The sequence below is a fragment of the Stenella coeruleoalba genome (assembly GCF_951394435.1).
Source record: "Stenella coeruleoalba genome assembly, chromosome: 12".
Classification (NCBI taxonomy): Eukaryota; Metazoa; Chordata; class Mammalia; order Artiodactyla; family Delphinidae; genus Stenella; species Stenella coeruleoalba.
Window position 1 is genome coordinate 8,218,844 of NC_137158.1, and position 23,355 is coordinate 8,242,198.

The following is a 23,355-nucleotide window of genomic DNA, read 5'->3' on the forward strand; positions in this document are numbered from 1 at the left end:
AAGGCTTTATAAGCTTAAGAAAGGAAGATGACCAAAGTAGAAGACATTTTGTACTTTGCTACTTAGGTAGCAAAAGAAGAAATAACAACAAAAACAGCTTAAACAGGTGTGTTAGCAGCTTCAAAGAACATCCCAGAGACAAGAATGGAGCACCCAAGAAAAGCTGTTAGCATCAATTCTCTTGAGAGCCTAAAACAACCCTGTGGAGTGAAACATGGACATAAACAGCCAATTCAAAAAAGTGATTCAGAAGACTCACATTCCAAATGCGAAGTTTTAGAAATACCTTTACAACTTATTTCACTTATATTTTCCTTATCTTGTATGCGGAAGATTGATATGACTTTTTTTTTTTTTTTTTTTTTTTTACGTAGGTAAGGCTAAAACACTTCTCTCATTAATATAAAACAAAAACTATAAATGACTAGAGAGCATGGGCAGGGCCTTTTCCTTACAGTGGTACATAAGGTGCATCTTACAAATCAGGTCACAGACTCAACGAAGCATACTCTCACATAGAAGGCTGAGAAATTTAATTTTTAAAGTGGAGTTCTGTCTTCAAAGAGTATTGAGAACCACTGCTCTATTTATTTCTGTTTTCAAATCCTTAATTTAGCACTCTAGTTTTCTTTAATACATTAGTCTACATTTATAGTAAATATATTTATTAGCATAAATATGTATATATAATTCATAAACTCCTGGAAGACATGTTCAATTTTTTTTACTGGTAAGTGTACATAACAAAAAGTTCAGTAGCCGCTGTCTTTACAGGCACTTCAGTGGTCCACATGATACATATTGTATGAAAACAGCACTATTCAACACTTCCCCACTTGGTGGCACCAAAATATTAAAATATCTGCATAAATGTTTGTGTCTAGAGGTTTGTTTGTTTGTTTTTAATTTAAAAAGTAGCAGATTCCCTTTCAATTAAGCTGAAAACAACAGGCAAGATAACATGTCATTTGACATTCTTCTCCTAAAATTGAGTGCCCAATTATTTGGCTATTCCTTGAGATGTGGTACAGTGGATATAATCTTGGTAAAATTTAAATTATCAACTAGTTTCTAAACTAAACAACGCATACCTAAGAAATTCACATTCAACTGACACATACATTACAAAAACTTCTGTAGTCTCAATACTGATAGCTACAGATTCAATAACAGACATAATCTTACCTTTAGTAATTAATTCCTTGTACTCAGGGTCAAAGTTCTCTAAGCATTAACTTCCCACTTTCGGTACATATTAAAACTAAACCTCTTCTATTCCCCATGCATATCTATTATACCCTCATTCACGTTCTGCTCCAATTCTTGAGTTTTCCCTAACTACTTAGGAGGAAACTTTGCTTTCACAAGCAAATATGATAATTAGTACCATTAGCCACCTACCAATAATAAAACCACTTATCAATAAACAGTTGATTTTCAACTAGTATTTTTGTTGTTTTGTTTGTTTGTCTTTTGCGGTACGCGGGCCTCTCACTGCTGTGGCCTCTCCCGTTGCGGAGCACAGGCTCTGGACGCGCAGGCTCAGCGGCCATGGCTCACGGGCCCAGCCGCTCCGCGGCATGTGGGATCTTCCCGGACCGGGGCATGAACCTGCGTCCCCCGCATCGGCAGGCGGACTCTCAACCACTGTGCCACCAGGGAAGCCCTCAATTAGTTTTTAATAAAGTCTGAATAAGTATTATTGGCCCATTTCTCAGATGGGGAAGCTAGGACTCAGTAATTACATTTTACATGAAGACTCACACTCACGGCTAGTCTTCAGCTATGCATACCACGCTCCCCCTTAACCAGGGTCTTCTCTACCCCACATAGGTAGTAAAACTGGCGAGACTGTGGTTTGGTAGCAAACCATTCTTCCACCCAGTTCTGAGCACATTCTGCAGTGCTATTTACATGATGTTTATCTGTCTATCCACACACCCAAGAGTAACTCTTTGACTTACTCACCTTTTCATAATCCACATTCTCACTGACCATGACACAACTGCTGTTAACACCTGGTTTACTTTCACTGTGAGAGGAAAGCGGTGGAATCTGTAGCTTGAACCACATGAAACTGAATATTCAACAGTTTGAGCTCCTAGTGATTACTGATTGAGTGGCCAACAGATTCCAAGACCTGATGAATTGTTTCATTAAGTCCTCACAACCTTACTAAATATTACTCCCACTTTAGATGGGAAAGTAGTTCAAGAGACCCACTGACTTAACAGGGACCCACATTTAAGCCTCTCCCCCAAGGATCCTAACGGTACTGCTTATGCTACTTAAAGAAAACACACATGGTAACCCCTAGGTAGGTAACCCCTAGGTAGGTAACCCCTAGGCAGTCTCACCTGGTGCCTATAACACTGGACCCTGCCCCTTGGGCTCAGGCCTTTGGTGACCCCTCCTACCTACTCAGCATCGTGTCTTTCTGGTTCCCGCCATCAGGTCCTCTGATTGTTTTATCAATGGCCTTCAGCCCAGCCCTCTGCATTCCAGAAAAAGTAAAGCTCTTCTAAGGCTATCTTAACTAAGTCAGTATGATTATTATATTTGGTTTCATTGCATAAATGATAATTTTCACAGTTTCCATTGGAATATAAACTATATTAGCTTGAAATATTTATCTTTACAATATCGTTCCTACAGGGAAGCTCTCTTTCAAAGAGTTTTAATAATTTCACACATTTTCCCCACTCCCACTCATCAGCCCCAGAGCTTACTGAATTCAGACCCACCGGAGTAATACTGTTAAAATGTTAGTCAGATCCTATTACTTTCCATTTAGAAGCTTCCAGTAGCTTCTAATCTCAGTCGGAATGAAATCCAAAACCCTAACCACGGTCCACGAGGCGCTAGAAAACATGCCCTCATCCACGCTCACCACCCTCCCCAGTCACCTGAGCTCCCACACGCCAGCTTTGCCTCCTGCTAACTGAGCACAGCACAGGGTGCTCACCCCAGGACTCCTGCACTCACCTCCCCTCGTGGCTGGCTGTCCTTCCATCTCACTCAGGTCTCTGCTCAAAGGTCAGAGGAACTACTCCCGACCTGTCACTACTGCCTGTGCCCTACACTGCGCTGTGTGAGCACGTTCACAGCGCCCACCCCTCGGCCGTCCGAAGACAATGCTCCACGGGCCTCTCATTTCTGCGCATCTTGCAAGCCAGGCACTAACTGCCCTTTTCTCTTCTGTGCTGTCTTTCCAAGAATGCTTGTGCAGCAAACAGCCTGGGAAGACCAAGACAGCGTTCCTCTGGAGCGAGAGCAGGCACGCTTCCTGTCCGTCAATGAAGACTCGGCCTCCCTGCACTCAACGGTCCTCAGCTTGGTGACAGTCTCGATGGGCGCTCTTCATGTCGCCCCATGGGAGTCGGGACTCAGGAGACGGGCGCAAGACAACGCGCTCCCGTGGCTGCTGCCATTGCTGTGCAACAGAAGGTTCTTCTCTGACCAGAAGTCTTGCACCTCTGACCAACATCCAGGGCACTGCAGCAGACTACAAGCTACAAGCAGGGTAAAGTCGCATACCCTTTACGGTTCCTGAGGATGACCTTACATGTTGGTTTCCTCTTTTTCTGTTCCCTTCTCCTGACTCATCTTTCACTGACTGTTATATCCTCATCTCCCTATACTTCTCGAAGCACTTTTACAAAAAGTATCGTTTGACCTTCAAAAATCCCTAAGAGGCATTTTTTTATTCCCATCTAATGGGGAAAACACTGACCCACGAAGGGTAAAAGACAAACCCAAGATCAGCATACATATCAGTCACAGAATAGCAATTAGAGTCCAGGTCTAATTCCTCGTGTGTTATTAACCTGTGAATGTTTCCTGAAAGACCGTTCACACGTAGTATATATATTCTCTGAGATGGGAAGATAGTTACCCACCAATATATTCCTTGTGTAGTAATACATGAAAAAAGCAAAAATGGCAATGAATAATAAAACTGAATACTCAAGCACCTGAAAGATACTAAAATGCGTGAGTTTAGACTTCTTTTATTATACATTATGACACTTGAATGATTATGCAACAAAACCAGATTCTGCTATCACACTAACAGCCCATTTCTTTTATGTTTAAAGGGAGACACTGGAACAATACCCAAAATGTTCTCTTTATAACCAGCACTTTTCATCTTTGTATCAATCAAGAATGCTCTAAACATAAACTCCATTAATCTGAAAAAGGTTCCATATAATTTAAAGCTTCCTGCACAACTCTCTTTTGGGAGGCAAGTAAGAAGCATTTTTACTTGCTTTTCCTCTATAATTTGAGCAAAAAACTCAAAAAGCACTCTGCACGCAAGTTTGTCAGGCTATTATAAGTCATATCGTACCATTCCCAGAGAGACCGGAAAAAAAAAAATCAAAGTCTCTGAGAGTATAAGATTAGGTTCTTTATACTAGAGAAATATCAAGTGATGTAAAATATCTGATTTTAAAAGCCCTATATCCCCATATAGGATAAATCTACTGAATCCATAACAGGTACTGATCTATGGTTCAGAGTTCTAATATGCTTATAAATCACTAAATCTATTATTGCATAGTATATAACCACTTCAAGGTTCACAAGTTATAAAGTTTGTTTCTGAATGTTAAATTTCACAAATACAGATAAAATGATTATGACCAAGTAGTTAAAAATCTACCCTCCTCTCAAGAAAAATGAAGAAAGTACTAGATATTAAACAGGAAAACAGAGCTAAATTGAACATACCAATAAGGTAACAAAACTGCATCATAAAGTGGTTCTTTAATTTTAACTCAATTATTACCATTATACTTACTGTGTAGATTATAGCTGCCAACATTCCAATCAGGGTCAGAGAACTAATGGAAAATGACAAGGCAGCTAAACCATCTGCAAAAGAGGAAAAACACTGTTAAAAATGTACAGCTATTCAAATGTTTATATTCAACAAATCAACAGAAATATAAAAATTGGGTTTCTTACACATTCCAAAGGAATAAACCCAATATGCATTACCCCATCTTGAAGTGCTAACTCCAAGTGGAAAGGAGCTTTTAAATAGCTCTTCATAAATGGATTTGTTAAAGATCTTTCAGACTAACACTTTCTTTCTTTCACCTCTTAAAATTAAAGAGGGAAACTACTGCTTAATTATTGAGCCTAAAAAGAAATCAGCAAATACTAGATGCTCAAAAGTTGGCCAAAAAAATGCCCTGGCCTTTCTCAAAGGCAGCCCTCGAGAAATAACATGATAGGAATGCCACTGACCTTGGCCCTATCTTCCCTCTCCACTCAAACTCCTAGTTCCTCTGTTCTTAAATTTCAAGTAAGTTTTTAAAACTTAGCCTAGAACTAAAATAGTAAAGAGTTTACTTCCCTCTTTAACTTGAAAGGAGCTAGCATGCTCCCTTAGTGAGGGGGGGAGAGGCAAACAAACAGAAAATAAATTCAAACATAATACCAAAACAGGAATACTATGCTAACAAGTTAGATTTAGGAAACTTTTTAAAGGAAGGCCAATGAGTGAGTAGTGAGAGTGACACTTCCAAATAAACATACCAGATAATACAATGAAATATGCAAATGTGAATATTCTTAAATTGGAGTAATATTAATTGTTCTAGTTTTAATACAGGTTCTATTGGACCTGTATTGATCTAGTTTAAATGCAGGTACTGTGGAACCAAATATAAGTTTTTAATTAATTTAATATATCAATACTAAATAATAACAGAATGACCCATCCTATTAAAACTCACGTCTCAGTTTTAAAATATAACACTTAGAGAGAGCATATTATTAACAAGTTCAGAAACTTGAGACAAATTTTTTTGTCAGAGACAAATTTTTAAGCCTTAATTTTTTTAACTGTAATACATTTTATTAAATCAAAGACCATTGGTGCTGTTACTTTCTTGATCTTACTAGAAGTATCAACAGAAAGTATTCATACAACTAGGAGAGGTCTGGCACTTGGCTGATAACCATTTTAAGGTACCTCCACTTATAAAATACATCACAAAATCAGAGATATGAAAATGTATACAAATATGCATCCTAGAACTGATAAAGTGGAGTGTTCTGCTAAGATATCTGGCTAATCTAAACGTTGATATTACTAAAAGTGATAAGCAAAATGTACTATAAAATATGGTGTTTAAGATGTGAGGTTTTTTAAATGTTACGACTAAGGAGATTACAGCAAATACAGTAATGCTACCTATTATAATCATTGATTCAAGTTATGCTAACACTCAAAGACTAGCAAAACTTACAGGATAATGTTTAGGGCAGAAGAGTAGCTACTAAAGAGACCTGAAGGAGTTAACTGCAGGAAAAGAAGCAATTTATTTCTCAGCAACAGGCTCAGGTACATAAATCCTGACATGCAGTATCAGTATATGCCAGACCCGCTATCCGTATTCTTGCTGGTATCAGCAAGATATTAATGGACCACAATTTACAAGATGAAATCTTAAGTGGAAAGCAAGAAAATTAAGAAGTTGTACAGCAAAGACTCCAAGACCTAATTTAACCATCATTTAATATTATATCTGGGTAAAGAGAAAGTGCTGATCAAAGAACGTACAGTACCTAATAAAAAGAATAAATACAAAAGCAATACGAATTTTCAGCATAATGTTTATAAAATAAGTTCTCTAGCTTTCTTTGAAAATAGTTCAAAGGCACATGAAATTCTCAGTAATAAAATACACACTCTTATTTGATATCAGTTTCTAACACCAACTATATTTTTCAATGATTAAGCAACTTTCTTAAGCTAACTTCCTAAACCTGCTTTTTTGTTCCTCTCTAAAAACCAAGGTCATGTTGATTAAGAGAAGGAAAACTTAGAACTTTTGGTGAGGTAAATTTATAATAAACTATTATTTCATCTACATAAAACCTCTGTAATTTATATTCCACAAAAAGATTACTTAATCACGATCAAAGAGCAATATAGGGTTCTCTCAGTTAAAAATTAAAAATAAACACCAGAATATCTAACACATTTCTTTAACATATTATTCTATATTATCCTAAGTGAATTAAAGACCACATAGAAATTATAAGACCTTTACCGCTAAAATACTTTGAAGATTACATTGTATTTTCAACATGGTAATTTTATGAAGAAGTCAAGAGACTTCTGGCTAGATGGCTAGAAGTCTCAGCAACACAAAGTTCCTAATTTGTCTAACATCCTTTTAACCACAGGTTAAAAGAATCATGAAGTTAAATTTTTAACAGTGTAAAAATAGACTACTTATGAAAAAAGTTTCAAGAGTCATGAAATATGAATTATTATGGATTTTATTTTTTAAAAGAATACTTACGACTACTTCCAAGTTCTTCAAACAGGAACTTCACCTTTTCCCACTCTGTAGAATTTTTGTTATCGGGAAGATTCAATGGAACAAAAGCACTATGAAGGAGAAAATAACTCTTTAATGGTCTTAAGGACAAGAGGTCAAATAAAATGACCTGAAACTCAATTTTTAGTAAGTTTTTAAACCAAGATCAACTTTCCCCTCAAAAGAATTAGCAAATCAAATCTGCACCAAGTACAGAGAGGTGCTGAGAAGTTGCTTATCTATGTGTTTACCATATCACAGATTTGTTTTAATGGCTTGATTACTGTATTCAGCATAGTTTCCTTTGTAATCCTGCTTATTTTATCTTTTGCATTTAAAACTATTTTGAGAAGGAGCCATAGGCTCAAGATGGTCAAAAAGGTCCACAGCACAAAACAGGTTAAGAATTCCTTTGTTAAATCAGGAGAACAGAATGTAAATATTAAGTTATGATTTCAGTATATTTATATGCATAAAAAAGAACAGAAAGGAAATACACCAGAATCAGCAGTAAATATCTCATTGTAGAATCAGGGGTGCTTTTTACTTTCTTCTTAGTATTTTTCTGTATCCTTCAAGATTCTACCTAATATACATAATGAAAGTAAGTAATTTCTATTTATTTTTCAATCGACAGCTGAGAGAAAAAGACAGACAGGTGCTTTATTATCTAGCTCAGAAGCAAGAAGACAAGAGACTAAAGTAGAGGGCTCAGTATCCCTTAGATTGTATATATGGAGAATCAAACAGGAATGTAAGAAGTAACTCTAATACTACCTCCTTTCCAACCTAATTTTAATTGTAAGCAAAGGAGTAACATCTATCCTTTTTTGTGATGAAGAAATACTGCATGAGTTCACCAATATATTTAAGTACCTGCCCTGATAATGTAAGCAAGTAAAACAAAGTATTCTAATTTTTTAAAATTTCAAAAACCTTTACTCCTTGGTACTACCGATACTTTTTATTCTTATAAAAAGATGAATCATCAGACATGTCATGAGGTTATTTAAATTTCTAACTATTTGCACTGACATCAGTTTACTACACTCTTCTCAATCTTGGAGATTTACTTCTCACTACTTTTAGAAAGAAAAGTGATTACTCACAGGGATAGAGCAATAAATGTAAAGGGCTCATTATTTGCTGCCCTGGTTATAAAATCAAAAACAATTAAATAAAAGCAGAGGGTGGAATCAAAAAACAAACTCTTGCATATTATACTTCTACAATGATATTGACTTATATATCAGCATTTAAACAAAAATATAAATCAAGCAAGAAAAAACTACCTATGTAATATCCCTCTATTTTATTTGAACAGTTTTTTCCAGAGACATATATATATATTTTCTTGTTTTTTTGAAAAGTATATTTTGAACTTGTTAGTTGGAATAACCACTTCTGTGAATATGGGGAAAAACTTCTATGTTGTATAAAATATCACCTAAAGTCTATTGAAATAGAAATACATGTCACAAATACCTAAAAATAGCATTCCTACTTAGAACATTCAGTATCTATGTCAGTTTTAGGTAATCACACGTTCTGTCCAGTGGTAGAAGAAAAGCAATTAGCTCTCTCCATCTTGACACTTTCATGTTCTAGCGGCTGAGCAGGGCTCCTGAGCAGTTCAAATATTTAATGAAGAGTAACACCAGAGGAAACTTGACATGACCAAAAAATTAAAAATAATAATAATAAGAAGAAGAATAAAATGTTAAATGGCCCAAACGACGGTCAGAACGACTTCAGGAAAATACTTACTCTGAAGCAATCCAGCAGAGCACTGACATCTCAGCACTACTATTTTAGGCACAACTAGAGGGAGGAGCAAAAGCACAAACCCAGAGCAGGCTCCTCAGCCACCTGGCCACCAGTGCTGTGTAATCCAAGAAACAGACATAAAGTACCTTCTCATAAGCTAAGAGTAACATCCAGCAGCAGAATTCAAATGAGTCACAACTAAATATGTCTATATGTCCTGGGCAATAATACTCAAAACATTTAACAACCAATATGGCAAAGGCACTAACCAATCAACCAACACTGGCCTTGGTCCTGAAGACCCTGCTAAACCGGGCTTTACCCTTTGACTGGGCTGAGGGTGAGGTAAGAGACTCAGGAAGGCGGAGCATTTCAACCTTTTAACAACCAGAAGGGCCCAAGCAGTGTTCACGGCCAAATACCAGCCCCGCAGACAAAGACCTGCCGGGAGCACCTCCTAACAGATGCAGAGGCCGCTTCAGCCAGACGGACCACAGCCAGAGTCATTTTGAAGGGGAGGCAGCAGTTGTAAGATGCTCAGGCCTTTACCAAATGGTGACGGTCCTCAAGTAACCGAGAGTGTAATGTGATCTGTGTGGTAGAAAGGTACAGATACTTTCTTCATCTCAATCCCTCTCAAAAAACTGGATACAGAGAACCTCAGCTTTCAAAGACACACAATGCTAGACCAAGATAAGAACCAGAATCTTGTGAGATTATAAATTTCCCTTAGGCTCTTAACAATAGTAAAACTGCTTAGAAAAAATATTTTACATCCCATCTGACTGAGTGAATTAGCTTAACACAGATTATCTCTTCAGGAAGAGACAAAGGAAAGGCTAATGAATTTCAGTGGATATGGAACTGAAATGATGAATTCAGCAGAACTGAAAGTAAGATTTTCACCTCCTACACTCAAATGCCAAGTCCTATTTACCTTCCAAATAGCCTGTTTCTTCCCCTCTGCTCTCCGTGACTACTCTGGTTCAGGCCCTCACCTCTCACCTGAACTATGACAGTGGTCACTAAGTGGCCTTCCCAGCTACCATTTATATTTCACTCCCTGACCAACTCCCAAATGCCCCTTTTGACGCGTCCTTCAGTGTTAGAACCAATTCACACGTATTTGCTTTCCCGCGTTCACACACCAACACATACACATCTGCCCTGCCTTTCAGTTGCTCAGCAGGATAAAACGCAACGTCTTAAACACTGTAAGACCCAGAGTCCACCTATGTGGCTAAGGTCACGGTCTGTCACTTGCCACCACAAACACCTGAAATGTCACATCGTAACCTTTTTTTTTTTTTGTACCGAGGGAGGGAGGATTTAAATTTACATTGTACTTTTCATATCATTCTTTAACTATTCCATGCTAACTTCAGTCTCTCAGTTACCATATGTTACAGACTCAACTGTGTCCCCTTCCCCCAAAACTGCTATGTTGAAGCGCTAACCCCCAATGGGAACGGTACTTGGATACAGGGCCTTTCGGGTGACACTAGCAGAGACATGGCCAACTTAAACTAAGGGAACAGAGATGAGACAAAATAAAGGAAGGCTATGAGACTCTGGGGATTCTACAGGACAGGGTGATAGTTATTTAGCTGAGAACATGCTTTATCTTTCAAGAAAACCCAAGAACGACCCCAAAGGCAATTCAGTTATCACCAGGGCTGCCACTTCTACTGCCCCAAGGGGGCAAGGCTGTTTCCTCCTCAACTTCAGAGGACAGGGTACCCCCCGCCCTCCACTCAGCTTTAGCTGCCAGGGAGCTGCTGCAGAGTCAAGAGGGCAGGACCCACACCCAGAATCAAGGGGGCGGGCGGGGCCGCTGCCTAGGGCCATGGCAGTGACCTGCCCCTCAGGGGCCTGCAGGGCAGAGCACCCATCCAAGATGCTTAGTCTTGAGCCTTAAGGTCGGAGGGAATTTGCCTTGCTAGGTTTTGAAACTGCTTGGCTCCCATCGCTTTTTCTTTCCAATTTCTCCCTTTTAGAATGGAAATGCCTATCCTATGCCTGTCCCACCTTGTATCTTGGAAGCACATAACTTGTCCAGTTGCACAGGGTCACTGCTGGGGAAGAATTCTGACTCAGGAGGAATCAGTCTCACCCATACCGGATCTAGATGATGTTTAGATGAGACTTAGGACTCCGACTGGATGCTGGGTTAAGACTTTGGGGGCTTGTTGGGATGAAGTAAATGCATTTTTTCTGTGAGAAGAACATGAATTCTGGGGGGCCAGAGAACAGAGTGTAGACTGAACTTGCCCTCACAAAATTAATGCTGAAGCCCGAACCCCCAACGGGATGGTATTTGGATACAGGGCCTTCAGGGAGGTAATTAAAGTTAAATGAGGTCATAACGGTGGGACCCTAGCCCAACGGGATTGGTGACCCTACAAGAAGAAGAGGAGACCCTGGAGATACTCTCTCCACCGTGAAGCACAGAGGAAAGACCAGGTGAGGACACAGTGAGAATGACACCGTCCCTGAGCCAGGAGGGGAGTCCTCACCAGAAAGCAAACTTGCCCACACCCTAATCAGGACTTCAAGCCTCTACAACTGTGAGAAGATAAACACCTGCTGTTCACAGCAGTGTGAGCAGACTAATACAGGTGACCCTTGAACAATACGGGGGTTAGTGGCACCAACCCTCCGCGCAGTCATAGCTCTGAGCATGGACTTATACTCGGCCCCCCAGACATGGTCCCACCACGTCCACAGTTCCTCAGCACCCACACACTCCACCAATCATGTCGTACTGTAGTGTTCACTGCTGAAAAACACCCACGTATAAGTGGGCCTGCACAGTTCAAACCCATGCTGTTCAGGGGTGAAGCATACATTACACCTGCTGTGCATCTTTATTCTAGTGTGCTGACCAACTTCCACGCCATCAAATTTTGATTCCAAGATTACTTCCTCTTATGTCTTACCTGATTCTGCAAGGCAGAACCTGCTACTCCCCATCAACACCTGGCGTCTATCTCTTATTAGAGCCCTTAAATATTGTAACTCAGGTTATCTATTTGCATCTCTCCCCATGTGAACCTTGAGGACAAACATCACGACCCTCCAACCTTATTCCCAAGACTACCCAACCCACAGGAGTTCCAAGTGTTAGCTGCATGAATTAGTTAAACCTAGACCACGTTTTTGCCATAAAATTATGTTTTATCAGAAAAAAATACATCACTTAACAAAAACTAGAAGTGTCACCTTCAAGAAAGTTTCAGGAAATGCAGTCAATCAGTTAACCTAACTGCATCTCATTCAAATACTCACACATGGTAACCAAACACTACTTGTCTTTTAGTCGCAAACTTCTGGCTTGTGAAATAGAGGAGTCCACACACTCTCCCCTACGTCAGTGTCCTGGGCAGATGCCTTCACCTCAAATACGGAGAAGAAAATAAAGGCGATCAGAGAAGAAGTCCTTCATTTGCCCGCCAAACCTCTGCACCTGCCTGGAACTCTTTCCATTCTTATCACTCTCAGAACCACAGAGAAAACGTCCTTCCCCCCTGACCGGAGCCTCCCACTGCCTGAGCGCTTTGGACGCCCTTCCTGCTCTCGTTACCCCCTGACAGCCAACGCCATCAACTCCACCAAAACAGGGTCCCGGTACTAAGAAAGGCAGGAGGCGACACAGGGAGCACCGCACAGCAGTCATTTAGCTTACTGCCACAGGACAAAGCTCATTTTCTTCATTGGATGTTGCTACTGGAAAAGAGCAGAGACGAAAACTTGAGTTTCCTAATGCCTGACCCAGCGGCTGACTCCGAATCTCCTCCTGAACATGCCTAAGACTCAGCCACGAACCAAGCTGAGCCTCTCATGTTCCCTCTCCCAACCGGCTCCTCCTGCAGATTTGCCTGTGATGATAACGTCACCCTTCCTGTGTAGTCAAGGATTCGGCCTTGCCCCAAAACGAGGTCTGACTTTTACCCATGATTCTGGGATGTCATCCGTGTCATACGTGATGGGAGTGTCTGTGTTTAGGACAGGGGATGGCCACACTCAACCTTAGGTGGTGGCCAGAAAGACCAACATGTGGTTTAGGGTGGGCTTTGGGTCAGTGGCATCAGTGGGGGCTGATATAACCAGGCGGGCGAGCAGTCACTCAGACACACCTGCGTGAGAGGGTCTCAATAAAAACGCCAAGCACCAAGGCTCACGTGAGCCTCCCTGGCTGTCAATACAAGCATTCCTCCAGCTTTTTGAAAGTCCACTTTATACCACTTCACTTTTACTAAAGACCTACATTAGCACCTATTTTCACTAACCAAAAGAAATCCGAAGGATCGTCACTTTTATGAAAAAGGCCAAAAGCAAAGACAACGTCAGTGCTGGTTCTGGAGTGAGCTGCTCCAGACGCGGTGTGCAGTGCGCCCAGAGCAGAGAGCGCGGCCCCGCCAAGCTCCTTCCCGGGGACCACATTCAGCATCTCAGCATCGGCCACCACAGCTCTGACCTTGTCTGTGGGCATCTGTGCTTTACCCGATTTATCTTGTGTGTCCGTGAGCCAGATGTGTCCTAAGGTAATTGCTTCTTCCCTTTACGCCTTCTCAGCTCAGGAAAGGTTTCAAAGGAACCGTCTACTTTTGGATGGCAGGGGAAACCTGTACTCCACGCACGTCGTCATACATGGAAGCCAGAAGGGGAATGTGTCCTGAGGACAACACACGCTTCACATCTGGAATCTTCCCAGACTCTGTCCTATGCATGTCTTAAAAGGTTGATTTTAGTCTGTATTCTTTACCTGTAATAGATGGTAACCATGAATATAACTGCTTTTGGTGAGTTCTGTGAGTCCCTCCAGAGAATTATCAAAGCTGAGGGTGGTTTTAGGAACTCCCCAAAGCTTGCGGGTGGTTTCAAAAGTAAGAGAAGTGCCTCTCGGACTCTGCAGCTGGGCTAACTCCAGGTGCATCCTCCATCCCCTTCTCTCTCGTACCCCCGCCCCGTACCTGACCTACCAGAAGATCCTGCCGGCTCTCTCTCCAGAAGACAGGCAGGATCCAATCACTGCTGCTGCCATCCTGTCTTGCCTGGGTTACTGAGCAGACCTCATGTCTCCTGCCTTACCCCCCGCAAAGTCAACCCTCAAAACACCACCGGGAGATCTCTGCAAAATGTCGATCATGTCACTCCACGACCAGAGCCCCAGAACAGCTTCCCACTCCTCGAGAATCAAGGCCAGAGTCCCGGCAACGGCCCCTGATGCCCCGCTCAGCTCGGCAGCTCTAGCCCCTCTACCCGCACCTTCAGCTACTCCCGCCTCCGCCCCTCCACTCCATCCGCCCTGCTTTCCTCACTTTGTCTCGAACGTGCCAGACGCTCCCCTGCCTCGGGGCTTTCCAGCTGCTTTTGCTCTGACTGCAACGCTCTTCCCTCCACATGTGTTCACGGCTCCTGCACCTCCTTCAAGCGTCTTCTCGCCCCACCTTCTCAGCAGCGCCTTCCCCGAAAATGTCACGCCCCCAACACAGGCTATTTCCTTCGTCCGCTCCCCTAACCCCTACTGAGCGCACGGCCCGTGAGAAGAAGGAACTGTCTTTTCTATTAATCGCTGTTTCCCCAGCGCCTTGTACAGTATCTGGGACACAGTAAGTATTTGGAAAATAAGTGAATATTTTATTGTTCAAAATATCTGGTCAAACCGTCACTTCTCGTTATTAGTGGATTCGCAAGGAGCTGTTTGCTTCACTTTTAATATACTGCTTCTAAATAAATAAATATCATGTAGACAATCAGTTAAAGCTTATTAAAATCATACAAAATGTAAACTCTCTAGGACTGAAGATGATTTTCCATGCAAAGAACCAACAAATTTCAGAAGAATCTTCAGGTACCCTTTTGTCTGGGAGATATTCTGGCTGTTGTAAAGATCTGTGGTTTTACTGGCGGTTCCCAGTCATGTTCCAAGTCAGGAGCTGGCCAATTACTGACGACCCATGTTTGTAAAGTTTTACTGGCACTCAGTCACGTCCTTTGGTTTATGTATTGCCTGTGATTAGAGCTACAAGAAGAGAGTTGAGCAGTGCCACATGGACCCCTAACCTGAAATATTTACTATCTACCCTTTAAGAAAAGTTTGCTGATCTCTATTTAGATTTACAGATAAGGGAACTGAACACTGACAAAGCAAATTCACCTAACTATATCTGGCTTAATTTAAAAAGCCAAAAAAGACTTTTAAAAATATATTTAAGAGCTAAAATAAATAGCAAAACCACTAAAATGTGTCCTTTCAGCAAGTACGCTTTTTCATGACATATCAAGGCAAGAAAGGGACCTAAAAATATACTTTGACTATAGAACATGTGCATTCTAAGAACTCCTGGAACTACAAAAAGTTACTGACCAATTTTATTCCCACCACAAATTGTATTTGACAATTTTTTTTTACTTATTGAAAATTCTGAGACCAAATTACAAGCAGTAACTTTAAAAAACTTAGTAGCACCTCATATATTTCCTAACATAAAAAACAAAATTATCAAGATCTATTTTAACAAAGATAAATGTCTTCCATTAACAGGGACAAATGTTTTCCAAAAAGAAAACTTTAAATGTATAAAAAATGTGCAAAATTTTATTGCCATTACTTTATAAAAACTTAAGGAAGAAGAATTAAGAACGAACTCATTGACAAAGTTTAATTCAAAGATTTAAAGACTGATGCATCAAACCTGAAAAGATATCCAGACAAGGATTTTTCATCAAAGTGTTGTTTATAAAAATGGAAAAACTGCTAACATCATAAGAATCAAAGTAGTCATCACTAGAAGATCAAATAAATTGTTGTATCCTAAGAAGGAAATGCAATACAGACAACATTGATGGATATACATTCACTATACTGAAGAGATGTCAACCAGTGGATTACCAAGAATCCCATAAAATATAATCACATTTCTGTAAAATTACAACATGGAAGGTTATGTGGGAGAAGGGGCTTTCCGCACATATCTGAGCACATAAAAAATGTCTAGACAGAACACTGTAGAAAAAAGGGTTAATTATGGTTACTGTTTGTTGGTGATATAAAAGGTAGTTTGTTCTTTTTTTTTAGATTCTCTTAATCTTCTGTCCTAGACTTTTATGAATGAGTCCTTATTATTATTATTATTGTTAAAATAATGCTATTTCCATTTTCAGGAAAACAAAAATCAAGACTTACCCAACTAAAAGAAGTAGTGCACAAATCACAGCAAATCCAAAAGTATACTTGAATGCCGTTTTAATTTGCTAGATGTCAAGGGAGAAAAAATATTCCGTTTAGTAAGACTTTTAAAATACAAAATATTCTCATCTATAGTGTAACAGCACTTTCATATCCTATGCACATTTATATTCAACTGTGTAAAGCTCCCCTTGTTGAAAGAGAAATCTTAAAATTTAAAGAAAAACAATGTATGTATCACATCTGAAGTATCTATCAAACTACACTAGATTTTTTAAATCTTTTCAATGGTTAGACCTTGTGAAAAGCAGAACACCTAAAGCATAATTAACTCTCCAGTGGGAGAATTAATAGTAATTAATTTACTTTAGTAAAATTACCACAATATTTAATAAAATATTTCTCAAAACAGGGAGCATTCAGAATCCACAATGCCCCTACCCCAATTCACCAAAATGGGTTAAGTAATAATTACAGTACATATTTAATTTACATATGTTTGTATGTATAGATCATATATAAAACAAACATATACTTATGTATACTTATTATATAAGATCCCACATGCCACAAGGCATGGCCAAAAAATAATAAATAAATAAATAAAATAAATGTCACGAGAGGGATGATGGTATCATTAAAAAAAAAGGAAATTAACTTTATGCTTAAATGATGAATTCTTATTCACAAATACCTAAAGTAAAGGTAAGGAGGGTCAACCAAAAGGGATGGGGAAGATGTGCTTTAGAAGAAGTGAAGAGAAGAGAAGAGAAAGCATTTATCTCATTCAGTTTTCAACAGTAAACTGGTGACCAGCCACTTTACCTTACATACCTTGGGTTTTCAAATGTAGAGTTACATAGTATCTGCAAACAATAATTCGACTTTCTTTATAAATATCTCAGCATAGTATTTTTTTTCTCTAACAAATTGCACTGATTACCACTCTGGGAATCATTTAAAATACTGTTGAAGTACTTTGCTCATGATCTTAATGCAAATGCTTTAAGGTTTTAATAAACAGGGCTATGCATAATGCTGGCTTTTGAGTGAATATATTTGTGTATTTAAATACAAAAAAAAAACAACAAGGTATAAAACAAACTCCTATAACTCAATAAAAAGACAAAAGAAATTGATTCCTTTTCTGCTGCTTTTTTCCCCTGAAATCAGAAATAAAGTGTTCGATTTTCGCAAATACGCTTCAACATACAATTTCTTCGAGGACCTATTAAATCACTATTTACTAACAGATGTGCCGATTCTAAACCACCACTGCAACCTAGAGACAGGCCCAACTCAGTTATACTGCATTAATGTACTTTTAAGATGCTCCTGAATTCTATCTGCTAATGTTTTAGTGAAGATTTTTCTACCAAGACTTAAGTGACCTTGATCTGCAGTTTTGGGCGTGCACGTGTGCTCTACCAATCAGGTTCCTGTATCGGTGTTACCATGGACTGGTAAGACCAGTCTGCAAATGTTCCTCCTTTATGCCCTAGAACTGGGGTCAGCACACTACATCCTGTGGGTCACACGCAGCCCCCTCCTACTTCACATCACACTCGCTGAGTCCTGTCTCTGGCTACTTTCACACTATGATCACAGAGCTGAGTGGCTGAGATAAGAGTCTGTACGGCCTACAAAGCCTAAGATATTTACAACCTGACCTTTTACAGAAACAAGCCTGCTGACCCCTGCTCTAGAACTGCTCTAAAACGACAGTCACAAGTCCCATGTGGTTCCTGAGCGCCTGGAATATGGCTGGCTGGAACTGGCATGTGCTGTAAGTGTAAAATGCACTCTAGATTTCAAAGACAGTGTGACAAAATGTAATGTCTCATTACTAACAAGTTTTTGACTATTTGCAATAATAATGCTTGCAACATAGTACATTAAATACAATGTGTCATGAGAAATAATTTCAACTGCTCTTTCTACTTATTTTCATGTGGCTACCAGAAAATTTAAAATTTCACACGTGGATTACATTATATTTCTATTAGACAACACTGCTCTAGAATAAATTCAAAGTCACATCACTCTCTGAAAAAGAAGGAAATAATCTTTCCCCCCTAAACTGAGATCTCTAAATTAAAGCTACTCACAGTGCATTTACCAGTATCATCATCATCCTTTTCTTCATAGTAGAAGTAGACAAAAGGGATCCAGAAGAACACACAGAATAATATAACAGAATATAAGGCTGTGGAAAGAAAGAAGCTGAGTTAAAATAAAACACGTGAACTTAATAACTGTTTCATACATGTACACACACACACACACACACACACACACACACACACACACTCCCCCCATCTGATCCCTAGAACCGTAACTCTATACGTATATGTAATATCCAAAATCAGCCTTTTCTGACCCCCATTCCAAGAAATCAACACCACTATTAACATAACAAATCATAATTCAAGTTAACTATGGGGCAATTTTTAGCAATAATCATGATGGTAATTGTGCCGATAAATTGTGGCAGCTAACATCTCAGGTCTCACTATGTACTCACCAGTGGTTAAGAACTTTCTGTGAACCATCTCATTTAAATAAACTTTAACTTTTGTCTTCCTTCCACCTTAATACTGAGTACAGCTGACACATTTGCCAGTCACTCAAGTTAAAGAAACAACTATAATTGATGCTAAATTTTTGACACAAATAATTTCCCTAATCTAAGTTTAAAATATGCAGTGTTATGAAACTGATCTTATAAGAAATCAAGATAGAGAAAAAGTAAGAACAGTAAGACCAGATTCAAAGTTAACTAATATGAATTTCTATTTATCTGCTTTAAAATAACGTTAGATTTGAGATACTTTCAACCAGTAGTCAATCAAAATATTTCTTTTAATTCAATACAGAACTTAAAATTTGAACAGCAAACGATACAGTATTTAAAATAAAAACAACATAAACAACTTTTTGAGACTTAACAAACCTACCTAAGAAACCTGGCCTTAAAACCTTCTGTGTATTTACATTTATTTGCATATACATAAGTTCAAGGAAAATAGTGACAACATAATTATATAAAGCAACCACAGGATGATACTCATTATACTCCTTTATTTAAAAAAAGTATTTGTTAGTAATGTATAATAAACCCCAAATTACTTACTCTCTTGGAAGGAACGACTGTATGAGTTACATTGTTTTTAAACATGATCTAAATACTTGCTAGCACCATCTATCTGGAGGCCACTTACGAAACAGCCCCCACTAGCTGCAACACAGTTAAAAAAAACCCCTCAGAACAGGGCCCTAAATAACTGACAGGAAAATCAGAGTTAATTTATACTGACCAATCACAAAATGACTGTCAGCATATTGAATTTTGGCACTACAGATATTCAGTGAAATTTATGCAATCTTTTAATATTATAAAAAACTAATAATGACAGTAAATCTTTAAGGGTAATGAATATTGGTGTTTCTACTACAAACCAGAGAGTAGTCAGTATTAACATTTCTATTACAAATCTAAGAGCTGGTGGAAATAAACAAGTACTGAAAGAAGTAACCAAAGTAAGTATTCTAAAAGCTTCAAAAAATTAAACATAAAGGGAAAGTACTATAAATCACCCTAAACACCGTACCAATATTATGACTGAAATAATCAAATAATCTGTACAGAAGAGGAAAAACCCTAAATTAGGACAACAGAGTATAGTGGGCTGACAACCACATGCCAAAAACTTCGATAAACTGACAGATGCAGTAAGGTTTGGCTTCAGCCTCAGTACATCATTTGTGTCTACTACTTGGTGGCCTAGGCCTTCACACAGCCAAAGAGCCTAGTGACTATTTCATAAGCACTCCTGGTATTCCTGAACTTGTGTGATCAATGACCTTGCAAATGCCTAAGTTACCATGATACTCATTTAGCAGAACAAGGTATAAAATTAACTCCTATAAATAAAATACAAATAACCCACTTTTAAAAGTAGACAAAAGACAGACACTTCATCACAGAAGATATACAAAATGGCCAATAAGCACTTTTAACAGGTGCTCATCATCATTAGTCATCAGGAAGATGCAAATTAAACCTGTAATGAGATACTACAGACCCACTAGGATGGCTAAAATTAAACTGACAATACCAAGCGTTACCAAGAATGCAGAACAACAGACATTCCCTTACTTTGCTAGAGGGAGTGTAAAACAGCATAACACTGTAGAAAACTGTTCAGTAGTTTCTTACCAAGTTAAACATATACCTACCATATGACTGAACAATTCTATTCCGCCAGCAATGAAGTGCAGCGACATATGCAAAGTCCTTCTGACCAGAGAAGCCTGCCTGAGTTGCAGAGTCCAGGGCTCTTACTGGGGACTTAGAATATAGGCACATTTGCCTGAGTGACCAGCTATGATGACCATATACAGACCCCGAGAAGGAAAGCAAGTAGTCACCATAAATCACGCACACAAACAAGCTAAACAAGTTGGACTGTGTGGTTCCATGCCGCATTCAGCTATACAGAACCATTTAGCAATTAGTAACATTAGGGAACATCCAAGGGCCAGGTGTTGGTCAAGTGCCAGCCACACAAGCAGGTCCTCCTAAAGATATGTGAGAATTAAACAATATCGGGTCTGATTCACAACAAGACAGTTGATAGCAACATTACTAACAGTGATCAAAAACTGGAATCGATCCAAATGTCCACCACCAGGTGAACGGATACACTGAGTGTACAGTCACACAAATGACTACTGTACAGCAATAAGAAAGAATAAACTATGAACGCATGTGATGAGGATGAACCTCAGACCTTAAACTGAATAACAGCAGCACAGACACAAGAATACATCTTCTACGGTTGAACTTAAGGAAGTTCAAGAACTAGCAAAACCAAAAAAGTGGTTGGGGCAGCTGCTGACTATAAAGAGACACGAGGATGTAGAGCAACCAAAAATCTCCTATGTTGCTGGTAGGAAAATCCAGAAAAGCCAATTCCTAGGAACCAACACCTGGAGGAAGGAAGTGGGGAAGACACAATTCTGAAGAGACGCTTAACATCCCCTCAGCCTGGCACTGCTCTAAGTCTCTCTTCCCCTGACACCACATTCTAAGCTACGTTCTGCTTATCTGACTGTTCTTTCTCAGTGTCCTTCAGAAAGATTTCTTCCTTTAGCCTGTAAATGTTAAATTGTAAAGAAGGAATTAAATTAACATTTTTATGTGTTTCGGATCAGTTCTAATGCCAAGTTGGACTTATATCAATGTATCTGTAAATGGGGAAAAAAATGCTGCTACCACTATCATCAAACAGAGAAATTGCTTCGTTTAAAGCTCTACTTCAGCCTCACGGGCTTCCTCCCTGCAGAGCCTGGGAGCGACAGCCCTCCCCTCGCACCTGACTGGGCCTCTGGGGTAAGGAGGTGCTACACAAAAGGAAATCTGAGGCACAGAGAGCTACACTGCCTGGTCCAAGATCACAGAACTACTGTGTGGCTGACAGGGCCTCGGTGCTCCGGCTGGGTGTCAGGTCTGAGCCTCCGAGGTGGGACAGGCGAGTCCAGGTATTGGAGCACTGGAGACCTCCCAGCCCCAAGTGATATCAATCGGCGAGAGCTCTCCCAGAGATCTCCATCTCAACGCTAAGACCCAGCTCCACTCAACGACCAGCAAGCTCCAGTACTGCACACCCCCTGCCAAACAGCTAGCAAGACAGGAACACAACCCCACCCATTAGCAGAGAGGCTGCCTAAAATCATATTAAGTTCACAGACACCCCAAAACACACCACCAGACACAGTCCTGCCCACCAGAAAGACAAGATCCAGCCTCATCCATCAGAACACAGGCACCAGTCCCCTCCACCAGGAAGCCTACACAACCCACTGAACCAACCTAAACCACTGGGGACAGACACCCAAAACAGGAACTACGAACCTGCAGCCTGCGAAAAAGAGACCCCAAACACAGTAACTTAAGCAAAATGAGAACACAGAGAAACACACAGCAGATGAAGGAGCAAGGTAAAAACCCACCAGACCAAACAATGAAGAGGAAATTGGTAGCCTACCTGAAAAAGAATTCAGAGTAATGATAATAAAGATGATCCAGGGCTTCCCTGGTGGCCCAGTGGTTGAGAGTTCACCTGCCGATGCAGGGGACGCGGGTTCATGCCCCGGTCCGGGAAGATCCCACATGCCGCGGAGCGGCTGGGCCCGTGAGCCATGGCCGCTGAGCCTGTGCGTCCGGAGCCTGTGCTCCGCAACGGGAGAGGCCACAACAGTGAGAGGCCCGCGTACCGCAAAAAAAAAAAAAAGGATAATCCAAAATCTTGGAAAGAGAATGGAGAAAATACAAGAAACGTTGAACAAGGACCTAGAAAACCTAAAGAGCAAACTGATGAACAGCACAATAAATGAAATTTAAAATTCTCTACAAGGAAATCAATAGCAAAATAACTGAGGCAAAACAACGGATAAGAGACCTGGAAGAAAAAACGGTGGAAATAACTACCACAGAGGAGAATAAAGAAAAAAGAATGAAAAGAATTAAGTAGAGTCTCAGAGACCTCTGGGACAACATTAAACGCACCAACAATTGAATTACAGGGGTCCCAGAACAAGAAGAGGAAAAGAAAGGGACTGAGAAAATATTTGAAGAGATTATACTGGAAGACTTCCCTAATATGGGAAAGGAAACAGTCAATCAAGTCCAGGAAGCGCACAGAGTCCCACACAGGATAAATCCAAGGAAAAACACACCAAGACACATATTAATCAAACTATCAAGCATAAAATACAACGAAAAAATATTAAAAGCAGCAAGGGAAAAAAACCAAATAACATAACCCATAAGTTTAACAGCTGATCTTTCAGCAGAAACTCTGCAGGCCAGAAGGGACTAGCAGGACATATTTAAAGTGATGAAAGGGAAAAACCTACAACTAAGATTACTCGATCCAGCAATGATCTCATTCAGATTTGACAGAGAAATTAAAACCTTTACAGACAAGCAAAAGCTAAGAGAATTCAGCACCACCAAACCAGCTTTACAACAAATGCTAAAGGAACTTC

At 39.8% G+C, this 23,355-nt stretch overlaps 1 protein-coding gene across 1 annotated transcript in view; it reads right to left on the bottom strand.

Annotated features, from left to right (window-relative positions):
* LMBRD1 (LMBR1 domain containing 1) overlaps positions 1–23,355 on the bottom strand; it is a 115,428-nt gene that overhangs the window by 57,788 nt on the left and 34,285 nt on the right. The window contains exons 4-7 of the mRNA XM_079938603.1: positions 18,411–18,508; positions 16,300–16,367; positions 7,326–7,414; positions 4,805–4,878 (exon numbers count right to left, since the gene is read on the bottom strand). Coding sequence (XP_079794729.1) covers positions 4,805–4,878; positions 7,326–7,414; positions 16,300–16,367; positions 18,411–18,508 — 329 coding nt within the window. The remainder of the gene's footprint in view (positions 1–4,804; positions 4,879–7,325; positions 7,415–16,299; positions 16,368–18,410; positions 18,509–23,355) is intronic.